A 12,936-nucleotide genomic window follows, 5' to 3' on the forward strand; every position below is an offset into this window, starting at 1 on the left:
TCAGGGGTTACACCTGGTTCTTAACTCAGTAATCACTCCTGGCAGGCAAGGGGGACGATATTGGCTAGTGATTGATCGGTCATGTGCAAGACTACTATCTTCCAGCCCAGGCCTTTTAAATATCAATTGCAAAACCTATGGGCATTACAAAAAAAAAAACAAAAAACAAACAAACAAACAAAAAAAACCCAAAGATATCGACCCTGTATCAGGGGGTGGGGACATTCTGATTGTGGGCCATGGAAGGCCCATTTCATTTCATTTCATCATCCTGTTATTCGTCGATTGCCTCGAGCAGGCCCCAGTAACGTCTCTTTCATCCTAACCCTGAGATTATATTCAAGGCTCTTTAGGAGAATGAGACCCATCATTGTTACTGGTATTTGGCATATTTGGTACGCCACGGGGAGTTTGCCAGACTCTGCCCTGTGGGCAGGCTACATTTGATAGCCTGCAAGTTTGTCCAAAGTAGGAATGAGATAGTAAGATGTCATAAAAGATGTCCTGAGAAGATGTCCGGTTCCGGGAGCTGGATTTTATAGTCTGAGTCTTGGCCGTTGATGGGATTACACGGCGCCAGGGGGCCAGGTGGTGGGTGTGACCCCCGCCTACTGGAATTTGGAGGATCTGGGTGGAGGATGCTCGACTCCAATCCGAGTAGGCTGGGAGATCTCGGGCCCCGGAACCCGCGTGGATTTGTCCCTCTGCCAGTACCTTCAGGTATGCGGAGAGTGGTCTCAGCATGGTGGTGGCTGGTCCTGGAGGTCTTCGGCTGCCGGAGCCCTGGTCGGGGCGGGGAGGAAAGCTCAACCCGCTCCCCTCCAACGGGCTCCGGTGAGGAACGGCCAGGCGCGGGGGCAGACTGCACTGTTCTCGTCCGGGATCTGGATTTTATAGTCTCTGAGTCTTGGCCGCTGATGGGATTACACGGTGCCAGGGGGCCAGTTGGTGGGTGTGACCCCCGCCTACTGGAATTTGGAGGATCTGGGTGGAGGATGCTCAGCCCAAATCCGGGTAGGCTTGGAGATCTCGGCCCCGGAACCCGCGTGACTTTGTCCCTCTGCCAGTACCTTCATGTGTGCGGAGAGTGGTCTCAGCATGGTGGTGGCTGGTCCTGGAGGTCTTCGGTTGCCAGAGCCCTGGTCGGGGTGGGGAGGAAAGCTCAACCCGCTCCCCTCCAATGGGCTCCGGTGAGGAACGGCCAGGCGCGGGGGCAGACTATAAAATCCAGCTCCCGGACGAGAACAGTGCAGTCTGCCCCCGCGCCTGGCTATTCCTCACCGGAGCCCGTTGGAGGGGAGCGGGTTGAGCTTTCCTCCCCGCCCCGACCAGGGCTCCGGCAGCCGAAGACCTCCAGGACCAGCCACCACCATGCTGAGACCACTCTCTGCACACCTGAAGGTACTGGCAGAGGGACAAATCCACGCGGGTTCCGGGGCCGAGATCTCCCAGCCTACTCGGATTGGAGTCGAGCATCCTCCACCCAGATCCTCCAAAGTCCAGTAGGCGGGGGTCACACCCACCACCTGGCCCCCTGGCGCCATGTAATCCCATCAACGGCCAAGACTCAGAGACTATAAGGCCCATAAAATCCTGTAATCTGGTCCTGGTACCTAAAGGGACAGACATTTAGGTGCTTTTGGCCTATCTGTCTGTATTGTACAGCTTGAGAATATCTTAACAGCTTTTGGAAGAAAAGGGTTCCCTACTCCTGCTCCATCTCTTAAACATAGGGAAAAAAATTCTAACCAAAAATTGCAAAATAAAAATATAGAAATACACAAAAATAACAACAGACTCTAAGAACTGATCTTCAGAATGGAGTTTACCCAGACAGTGAAATGTGAGAGTGGATTAGGAAGGAACACCGAGACGAGACAGTAGTGGAGGGAAATGGGCTCTGGTGGCAGGTGGGGAGATGGAATGCTGAATGCATGAAACCCCATCATTGAATCCTGGCTAAAATGTTTTTATTTTTTAATTAAAAAAATAAAACAATCGTGTTGTATGAAAGGAGAGACGGTTAGCACTCCCCTTGACAAGGATGGAAGAGGCTTCGGCCTGCAACACATACATACTGGGATCAGAGGTGGTGGTGAATGGGCACTGGTGGAGGGATGGGTATTCAATCATTGTATAACTGAAACCCAAGCACAAAAATTTGTAAATTTACAACTGTACTTCATAGTGTTTCACTAATAAAAATCTAAAAAAAAAATTGTAAACTCTTAAAATAGTCATTAAAGAATAATCTGAGATTTTATATATAAAAAAATCCATTACCATCAGGATTAACCTAGTCAAGTAGACAAAGAGGTAGGGGAGGAACAGAGAACAAGAAAGGGTTATACACTAAAAAAATCTATTCATTAAATCCCTATCAAAGAAAAACATTGAAAAAATTTAAGTTAAAAAAAACTGAACAGATTTTCTATAAATTTGACAAAATTCAACACCACAAACCTATGTTGCAAACTATATATAAACTTGGTCTGGAGTGATAGTATATACAGAGGGTAGGTGTATGCTTTGCACAAGGCTAAACTGGGTTCAGTTCCCTGCACCCCATGCGGGCCTGAACCCTGCTAGGAGTGACTGATCCCTAAGAGAAGAGCCTTTAAACACTGTCAGAACTTTTTAAGTTCAACCCCAGACCAGAAAACTGTGTGTGTGTGTGTGTGTGTGTGTGTGTGTGTGTGTGTGTGTGTGTGTTGGTGGACTGGAAGTGGGGGTGGGAAATGTTCTTAAACTTGCAAAGATAACCTTAAAATTCCTAGAGTAATCATACTCGTTGGTTAAATCCCCAATATTAGAACAAAGGCATTCTACACTGGTCAGTACAATAAAGCAAGTGACTAAAGAAATGTAAAATGACTAAAAATGTGGTGCTGTTGGTGGTGGTGTGTGGATGTGTGTGTGTGTGTGTAGGGGGGGAGTTTGGGACACACCCAGTGGTGTTCAGAGCTTACCCCTGGCTCTTGTGCTCAGGGGTTAATTCTGGCATTGCCCGTGTACAGGCAAGCAGCTCAACCCCCTGTACTATTTCTCTGGAAATAAATTCTACAAGTATTTACAAGGGCAGGAGTGATAGTACAGTAAGTAGGCACTAGCCTTGCACATGGCTGACCACGGTTCAATCCCTTGCTGCCCCGGCATGTAGCCAATCCTCATTCAATCCTCAGCACCACATACAACCCCAAGAATGATCCTTGAGTACAGAGCCAGGTGGTCACAAGCCCCACCAGGAGTGATCCCTGAGTGCAGAGCCAGGAATAAGCCCCAAGCAACACCAGTGTTGTCCAAAAACAAAAAACAAAAATTCATGAGCAGAAAATAATACAGAAAACAAATATTCAAAAAGAAACTTAGAATGAATCCGAGTGGGGTTCAGAGACATTCCATGGATAAAGAGCCTGCCATCAAGCTGTTAAATCACAAGTTCAATCCCCAGATATCCCACATGCTGAATGCAAGCTACCACAACTTAATATGTAACATCTAGGCATTACAACAAATAACAATGAAAGGAAAGAAAAAAGAAAAAGACTTACGCAAGGTTGCTGGACAAGAGAGTATTCTAAAAGTAACCTAAATATTTCAATATTCTATTGAGACCTACACAGATAACCCATGAGAATATTCAAATTAGCAGTAAATACCCGAAAAACTGTTTAGCATTATTACCCACTACAGGAATTAAATTTAAAACCACAGTAAGTCATTAGTATACCCAGAATGTATATACGCCAGAATGTCAGAAACAGGGGTGGGGGATAGGGTGTGGGGGAGGGGGGGAAGTTTGACGGAAATGTCTCTTTGGTGATCACTTGGAGAAGCACAGAAGTAACTTTGTAGGATGCTGTAGAAACCACTGTGGGATGGGGAAATGGGGAGAATTGGGGGTGGGGAGAAGTTTCCTGAGGATGACTTATGGATCACCTTATCCTTTAATTGATGTTCTAAGGTCCCCAACATCAAATAGGAATAAGGGGTTTCCTAGGGCTTCCAAAGAAAATGACCACAAATTGGATGGCTTAGCAATACCTCACAAAATCCAGATGATTGGGGGGTGGAGGGTGGTTATTTCCTCCAAGTGGTCTATGAATCTTCCATGTTTGCCAGTGTTGTGGCCAGTGGCACTCGGCTTCTGCTTATACCTCTGGACTGTCTTCATCCTGTCTTCTCCTCTGATGGCTCTCTTCCTTCACTTCTCATTTGCAAGGGCATTTTTTTCTTATATGGACATAACCCAATGTAGTCTAGTCATCTCAGAAAGATTAATTACACCCACAAAGAACCTTTACTCAAATACAGAAATACTGAAAACATACTGAAAACTTGTGGGGATCAGGATTTGGCAGTTTGGGGTAGCTGTTATTCAACCCATAATACTCATGTCTATTTTTTTTGGGGGGGGGTCACACTGGGCGATGCACAGGGGTTACTCCTGGCTCTGCATTCAGGAATTAATCCTGGTGGTGCTTGGGGGACAACATGGGATGCTGGGAATCGAACCCTGGTCGGCCGCGTGCAAGGCAAACGCCCTACCCACTCTGCTACTGCTCCAGCCCCTCATGTCTAATTTTTATAAAATTTATTATCATACTTTAGGTAATGTGGTTATAACAGTGTTACAATTTATGGTCTTGATACGATCATCACAGTGCGCAAAACCCTCCATCTTTGGTCCTATATCACCTATAAATACATATGTCCTAAGTAAAGGAATACTTTAGTGTATTGTGGAGAGAGGGTCAGGGGAAGAAATGGCCTGGGAAAACCTGGTATGTGTGTTGGAAGTAGGTAGGTGGGAAGATGTCTTACTGACCATGGAAAAATAGGGGGGATTGGGAGGATTTTCAGAAATGAGTAAAGGTAAAAGGTAAAGGTAAAGGCCCTCCCATTGATCGTTGATTTGCTTGAGCGGGCCCAGTAACGTCTCCATTGGAGACTTTGTTGTTACTGTGTCTGGCATATCGAATACTCTCGGTAGCTTGCCGGGCTCTCCGAGAGGGGCGGAGGAATCGAACTCGGGTCGGCCATGTTGGCCGCTTGTAAGGCGAACGCCCTACCCGCTGTGAAACTTCCTTCTTTGCCACAGTCCTGGAACCTAATCCTGTAAGAAAGTGGAGCATTTATACTCCTGCCTCCTAAAGCAGTAGGCCTTTGGCATGCTGCAGTAGATCCAAACGAATGTTGAAATCCATACTTCTCTTCTTTACTGAAAAAAATTCCACTTCTTTTATTTTGAAATCATTAATTGGTCACCAAAAAAAATTCATTTACCAGAAGGTTAATGTAGATTCTTTATTGATTCCATCAATGTATTAATAGACATGATAATAATAAATGGTACTTTTACATTCTCTTAACCAAAAATATAACAAATATTTACACTCAGTAAAAATACAAAAAGCATACAGAGGCACTGTCTTTCTAAAAGACATAAGTTTAAGAGGTATCAAAAAATAGGAGACAAACATTGCTTGTTACAGGATACTTTACAATCACTGAATTGTGCAGTATAATTGCTATTGATTATTATGACTGTGCAGGTTTTTTTGTTTTTTACTGATAAGCTCACATTTCAATTTTAAAAGATCAAGTATAACTGCACTTTGTATATCAAAAATAAAGACGCCTTAAGAAAGCACAACAAAAGCTAAAGATGAAGTGGGGTTCAAGTCTAAAATTAAAAATGCACTGTGACACTTTCTGAAGGTTTATCCCTTAGTATTAAGGGACACACTTACTTTAATATCAGATTTTTTTGAAACTTAAGATATTTAAGAATAACAATAATCACTGTTATAAAGAAAAGGAAACTCTTACTCCACTCTTCTTTTTTGGAAAGGAACACTTTATAAAAATTCGTCTTATTCTTGGAAATCCCAATAAAAACTATGTTTCTACTCTGAGAAAGATTCTCAAAGAGGTGACACAAATGATGACAATGTGACTTATCCTACTAAACTCTTTTTTTTTTTCATGGTGCTGCCAGGGATCCCTGGCCGAGAGTCTCATACATGGAAGGCATGTGCTCTGCCACTGAATTACATCCCCGGACTCCTCATAAACAACCATGTAGGGAGATTTCTCCCCATAGATCACACTGAATGCAATCATTTGAAGGAAGTTAGAATCTATGAATCACCATACACTTTTAAAGAAGTATATATTGGATTAATTCTCTAAATCTTTCATTATTAAGAGACTGTTCTGTTGAAAAGTATTACATAGCCAAAGTTTGCACTGAGGATTTCCTGCTTCAATCAATAGCCCTGGCAGATTCAAAGTTGTGGTGGGATGAAAGCACTAATCCCCTTATTACAGTTACAAATATTAAGGGTAACCCAAAAGAAATGGGAATGTAGAACTGGAATAAATACAGGTTAAAGCTTCTCTTGTTCTTGTCAAGAAAAGGTAAGAATACCCCTAAATTAAAAACTAAAATTAAAAGTTAAGGTCCACATTTTTTAAGGGGCTACATACATATAAAACTATAAAGCATTTGGCTTTAGTTCCTGATCAATGTGATCAGCTGATCCAAACACTCACAGTTCAAGTTAGAGAAAATAAAGGCAGCTACAAGCCCAAACCACAAGCCTGTGACTCCCTGTGCAGGTATTATGAATACCAACAAACACATAGAAAGGTAAGGCTTCCATTTGGTTAGAAAGACTTGCTAAATAAACAGATACTGTGCAAAAAAGCACATTTCCTTTTCCTGTGATGATGGACATAAAATGGTGAGAATAAACACACAAATAATATAATAATAATTAAAAAACGATGATTATAGCAAAAATATCTTACATTTTGTTTTGTTCTGGACATGAAAACAACATGTAAACCAGTGAAGGAAAACTTGTGAAAAGAGGACCATTACTTATAGGTGAAGTCACTCCAGTGTGACTTCTGAATCCAGGAATTTTTGAACAAGGCATTATTTCCACTTCAAAGAACCAACTCAGCAACAGAGCTCACAAGCCTTATTTAACATACCTGGCTTAAATCTCAATATTTTTATCGAAGGAATTTTTTCCATCATGCAATTAACATAAAATAATCTTTGTTTTTTAGTTTGTTTTTGGGTCACACCCAGGCGTGCTCAGGAATCACTTCTAGCAGTGCTCAGGTGACTCTATGTGGTGGTGGGGACTGAACCTGGTTTGGCTATGAGCAAGGTAGGCACATCTTACCCACTACACTATCTTTCCAGCCTGAGATAATCATTTTGATAGAAAAAAATGAACTTATTTTCCATTTGGGACTGGCTTCTGCTTTTACAATGAAGGAGACAAACAAGGAGATATAAAAATAACTAGAAAAAATAAGGATAAATGGTCTAAAAGGAAGTCATGCATCAATTAAATTCTCTTTGTTCACATACAATCACACAGAAGTGAATCCATTTTGGCTCCAAGTTGATATGGGAAGTGCACATTAATGGCTTTGGCTTTTTGATTGGAAATTAAATAAATTCATTAAAGTCTCTTGCCTTCAAAACAAAAACAAAGGAACAATATAGAAAAAAAATTTTAGAAGAAAGAAACTATTAAGTTGTGCAAAGTCTAGCTAATTCACTAAATAGTCACTGAAATTTTAAATACTTAAGTGTCATGCCAAATAGGCTGTTAAAATATGCATCTCCTTTATCTCAAGGGTGCAGTATTTTCAATTATACACTTTCTTGGGATAATGAGTTTCACCGCAAGCACACAATATAAAGCTAACTTAATCTTCATAATCACACCACCTATGATTACACTTCTTTTAAAAATGGAACTTTATCACTTGGTTTCTATAGTAGAACTCTCTAGAACTCATTCTTGATTTACTGGACTTTTAAATTACAATTAGATGCACCATAACTTTTAACTTCAGGATGAATCAGTATTTAAGTTAACATAAAAATTTCATTTTTGGATTAGGATTGCTTATCTATCCCATTAGCCCATTCCCTTCTTTTCCCTCAGAGACCAAAAAATCCCCGTTGCAGCTATATTTCTCCTTTCAAATCATGAGCAGCAAGATGGCAGTATTTCTAGTTCTAATACTTCAATAGCAAATGGTGTCAGATTTCACCCAAAACCTTAAAACTCTGCATGGCATTGGAATTATAGATTATGTCTCTGTATAGATCACGCATTTCATCCTGTAAAAAGATGACTTCTGTTTGCTGAGACCAAAACCAGTTTTATGGTGTAAAAAACAAACATCAATTAATGAGAGCTTCCTAACAGAAACAAAATTGTAGTATTTCACATAATAAGTTACTTTCAAATACATAAGAATATCCTTGGTATTGGCAAGGGTATATGGATTTTGTTCATTAGTTCTAGCTATGACTTGGAAATAGTATTACTACTTAAAAATAACTTTGTTAAAAGAAAAGGTAATAGTGATATACAAAGACAGGACTCTGAGTTTGAATTTGTTCTAGTAACTGTGGTCCCAAGGCATGTCTGGTGTGCAAAGTAAGGACTGATATCCAGGCACAACATTCAAAGCTGAGAAAACTATACATCTCTAGGGATTTAAAGAAAGGAAGCATGATTCAGAGCTAGCACTTTGCTCAAAGTATAGGGAATAAAACCTCTAGATTAGTAGTAGCTGAAAGCTGTCCACAATGGCCTGCAGAGGTGGCTCACACCTCTCCTTCCTCCAAAATCTTCAACAGTCTTCAAATTGTCATCCATAGGCTAAACTGCAGAAACCTGTTCGTTTTCTGGAAATAACAGAAACACAACTAAGTGGTAAACACATACATGAATGAACAACTACTAACAATTTAGTTATCTGTTTAAGAAATCGGTAAATTTGGGGGCTGGTGAGAGAGTATAGTTGGTAAGGTGTTTGCCTTGCTCAACGTCAGCCCGGGTTCAATCCCTGACACCCTGTAGGGTTCCCCAAGCACCATCAGGAGTGATCCTAGCATAGAATCAGGAATGTCCCCAAAACAAACCAAAAAACTACAAAGCTTGTCAACTGAACAAAGAAAACTTTCAAACATCCCATTCAAGGTTCAGTTTTATGTTTTTGGCTTTTGGGGTCACCCCCAGCAATGCTCAGGGGTTACTCCTGGCTCTGCACTCAGGAATTACTGCTGGTGGTGCTGGGGGATCATATGGGGTACTGCGGATTGAACGTGGGTCAGCGATGTGCGATGCCCTACCCATATACGATCTCTCCAGTCCCAAGGTTCAGTTTTATTCTAATTATAATAGTGAATTCTAATCATACTGTAGACTAAAATTAAACTAAAATTTCCTAGGTTTTTTTTTCCCCCCTTTTGGGTCACACCTGGCTCTGCACTCAGGAATTACTCCTGGCAGTACCCAGGAGACCATATGGGATGCTGGGAATCAAATCTGGGTCAGCCACATGCAAGGCAAATGCCCTCCCTGTTGTGCTACTGCTCCAGCCCACTTAGCTGTTTTTTACTGCTTAAAAGAATGAAACTTATTTTTAATAAAGCATATCATTCTTAAACTGTCGTCACAGCTCCAAAAGTATCACTTAGAAGTTCTGCTTGATAGGGGGAAATATATCCATAACATGATTTCAAATAGTTTGCCATTTTGATACTTACAATTTCAAGTAATGTCAAATACAACTTCACTAATGGCAAGCACCGCTTCTCAAAATTATCCTATTATATTGTTAATCTATCAAGTAACAATATTCCATTTGATCTGGAAGAAGCATAACAGCACACAAAAAGGAGCTTACCTTCTCCTTTTTAAAAAAAAAGGCACACCAACCTAATATAGGGATTAAAAAAAGATTCCTAAGGGTATTTAAAGAAAACATTACCAGAGTAAAGGCTATTTCTTGTATTTAATTCATTTAAAAGGCAGTAAACTATTTTGTCAACATACCATCTGCTTCGCTATCAGCATCAGTCACATCTGCAAGTTTAGGATGGGATAGCTGCAAATTACGCCTCTGAGGCTGAGTTACAGTCTTCGATGGAATACAGGTCACAGGGTTGCTACTGAGAGAGGCTGGTGGCAGTCTAGAGAGGCTGTTATGCATCATCTTTGACCTTTGCACTGCCACACTATAATCTGGTGGTTTTAGGTGTAGGTGGGGTCCTTCCTTTAGGTCCGCTAAAGAAATCCCCATGTATCCTGGAGGAGTGGGAGGTGGCTCCCTATACCTATCCTCCTTCTTGGGTGAGGTGACACAGTACACTGGCATGAAAAATAAGTAATGGAAATGTTAATGCAAAAAAATAAATTTTTTGAAAACAGTCCAACACTTATTAAATCATGACAAAAATGTAACTTAAAAACAGACAAAACATATTTGAATACAATGACAGATCAAAATAACTTAAAAGCTTTATAAATTAACAAACCTTAAAAATATACATAAATTACATTGTTTTGTAAATAATAAAGAGAATGAGAGAGTTGAAGATGACACTGATGACATGGTTCCTTTTGCAGTTTGGCCCTCACATCACAAAAGTGTATATGACAATTCCTCAAGGAATTCCAGTCCCAACAACAACCAAGTCTAAATAGATTAAGAGTTTAAAATAACATCTAACCTCTGTTAATCAGGAAAATTTTTCACAGAAATGACATTTTGTTTTTTCTACTTTTACTTTCATCAGAACACGAACTACTGAGTTCTGTGGCATTCCTTGGTAGTCAGTTCTAGCCTAGAAGTAAGTTTGTTTCCTGGTACAACAGAAACAACCTCCTCCAAACTCCTTACTTCTAACTTCTGCTCTGTAATTAACTGAACTAAACCGCCCCCCACTCCCTGCAATTTAAAAATCCACCTAGAAGTTTCTCTGACTTAATGTATGATTTAAAAGGAACATTAAACATAACAATGACTTAAAATATTTTCTCCTAATTTTGTAAACCCTGGGATTAAAGGTAAAGTTACAAAAATTCCTTAGAAATAAGATAAAGAGGAAGTTCTTTGAAACTGACACCAATCCTCAGGATCCATAGGACTAATGCTTGTGAGTGTCTTGATCATATCAACTGAATTTTGAAACACAAACATTGCCTATATACAAACAGAATAAAAAGTACCACTAAATAATCTTAACACCAACTCTTCCTTGTCGAGAACTATTTGTTTGTACTGAACTTTCGAAAACTCTGTATGTAAAAATCGTATGCAGTATCAAAGTCAGAAAGAAGTTTTATTTCTCTGTGAAGAAGATGGAGCAGAGAAAGGACACACAGCTTGACAGAAGACAAATAAGAATGAAGACTTGGGGAGTGGGAGCTGGAGAGATAGTATAGTGAGTAAGGTGCTTGTCATGAACATGGCTGACCTGAGTTTTACCTGAACCCTGCCAAAAGTGATTCTTGGGCTCAGAGCCAGGAGCAAGCCCTGAGCCTGTCAGGTATGGCCCAAAATAATAGTAATGATAGTAACAAAAAATGAAACGAAGACTGGGGACCAGAGAAGTAGGATGGATTCTGGGAGGGGGAATAAGATTTTTGCTGTGCAAGGGGTCAAAAGACGTAATTTTTCCTTGATGAAAATCCCCCCAGGCCCCCACCATATCTCAAGTATAGGACCAAGAAACTAGTCCTGTTTATTATTTTCATACTAGTCTTTTCATTTTTATTAGGCTGGAATACTGCTCCAAATTTCTTGAGAAATCACAAGCTTTTTTTGAAATAACTGTTGCAGGAACAAAGTGGTTGTAAAGAACAGAATTTCTCAATCAACATGCTCACCATCATTATTTTTATCCTTTAAATCTCTAGATGATAAAGATTTGACACAACTTACCAATCAAGCCCTTTTCTGTACTTGAAGTAACAGTTTTATAAACAGGGTCAGTGTCATCCTTTGGGTTCAAGCGTTCAGATGACTCAGCTGGGGTGCTTTCCAAAACTCTTCGTTTAACTGTTCCATAGTTTGGTTCAGAAAGGGAGTCAGAAAGAGAACTGGAAGAGGCCCAACTCTGTCTTATCTGATTAGTCTCAAGGTTTTCTTTACACTGATCACAAGTTCTAGAACAGCTTTTGGGAGACGAATAAGGCTCACAATCAGTGGGTTCAACTTCAGCAATGGGTCCATCCAAATGGGAATGTCGATATGAGTTCAAAAAATCCCAGCCTTTCGGGTTTGGGAGGTTTTGAAAGTTGTCATGAGAGTTGCTTGAACACGAAGTCCAACTTCCACGACCACTATCGGCTGCTTCTATAATTACATGCTCATGAGAAATCTCTTCACTACTCATAGAAGATGAGACAGCTAAACTTTTGATTAGAGGTGGCTTTGAGTGTGTCCACCTAAAGTTGGAGAAAAATAGAATAAAAGAGTAATGTATTAGCTTATTGGAAAAATTTTCTAAATGTTACCAAGTACAATAAACAGAACTTGCATTACAAGTGTTCACACCAAAATAACCAAGAGAAAAAAGACAAAAACCCAATCAGTGAAAAATACTGACAAAACTAAAATATGGGGGCCAGAGTGATAGTACAGTGGGCAGTGCATTTGCCTTGCACACAGCTGACCTAAGTTTGGTCCTTGGCACCCCAGAGGGTCTCCTAATCTGCCAAAAGTGATCCCTGAGCACAGAGCCATGGGTGAACCCTGAGCACAGCAAGGTGAGCACTCCCCCCCCCAAAAAAAAATTCTGAAATACCGAATAAGAGTTCTTCTGATATTTCTTTTTCTTGAGTTTATTTTAAGTGAAAATGAAAGATGCAGCTTCAAATGAATTAAGTATACATGTTTAATACTGGCTAATATAATGCTAGATTCTATCCAGGGGTACAGACTTAGAATTTATAAAAATTAAAGAAAGCAATTATACTTTTTATTTTCTTTTTTCTCATTCCAAGGAATTCCTTTATTGTATGTACATTATCGGAAGTCACTGTCACTGTCCTCCTGTTGTTCATCGATTTGCTCGAGCGGGCCCAGTAACACCGTGAGACT

At 40.3% G+C, this 12,936-nt stretch overlaps 1 protein-coding gene and 1 pseudogene across 8 annotated transcripts in view; one reads left to right on the top strand and one right to left on the bottom strand.

The window, feature by feature from the left end:
* The first annotated feature begins 2,000 nt into the window (after positions 1-2,000).
* On the top strand, positions 2,001-2,138 carry LOC130033210 (uncharacterized; annotated as a pseudogene).
* Positions 2,139-5,287: 3,149 nt separating this feature from the next.
* RAPGEF6 (Rap guanine nucleotide exchange factor 6) overlaps positions 5,288-12,936 on the bottom strand; it is a 191,823-nt gene continuing 184,174 nt past the window's right edge. For 6 of the 8 annotated variants that reach the window (XM_056124230.1, XM_056124227.1, XM_056124228.1 and 3 more), the window contains 3 exons: positions 11,776-12,281; positions 9,885-10,199; positions 5,288-8,731 (listed from right to left, as the gene is read on the bottom strand). In XM_056124230.1, the coding sequence (XP_055980205.1) occupies positions 8,706-8,731; positions 9,885-10,199; positions 11,776-12,281 (847 nt within the window). In that variant the 3' untranslated portion in view covers positions 5,288-8,705. The remainder of the gene's footprint in view (positions 8,732-9,884; positions 10,200-11,775; positions 12,282-12,936) is intronic. The other 2 variants (XM_056124232.1, XM_056124231.1) reach the window with 1 other exon arrangement.

The sequence above is a fragment of the Sorex fumeus genome, unplaced genomic scaffold (assembly GCF_029834395.1).
Source record: "Sorex fumeus unplaced genomic scaffold, SorFum_2.1 ptg000051l, whole genome shotgun sequence".
In the NCBI taxonomy this organism is placed as follows: domain Eukaryota; kingdom Metazoa; phylum Chordata; class Mammalia; order Eulipotyphla; family Soricidae; genus Sorex; species Sorex fumeus.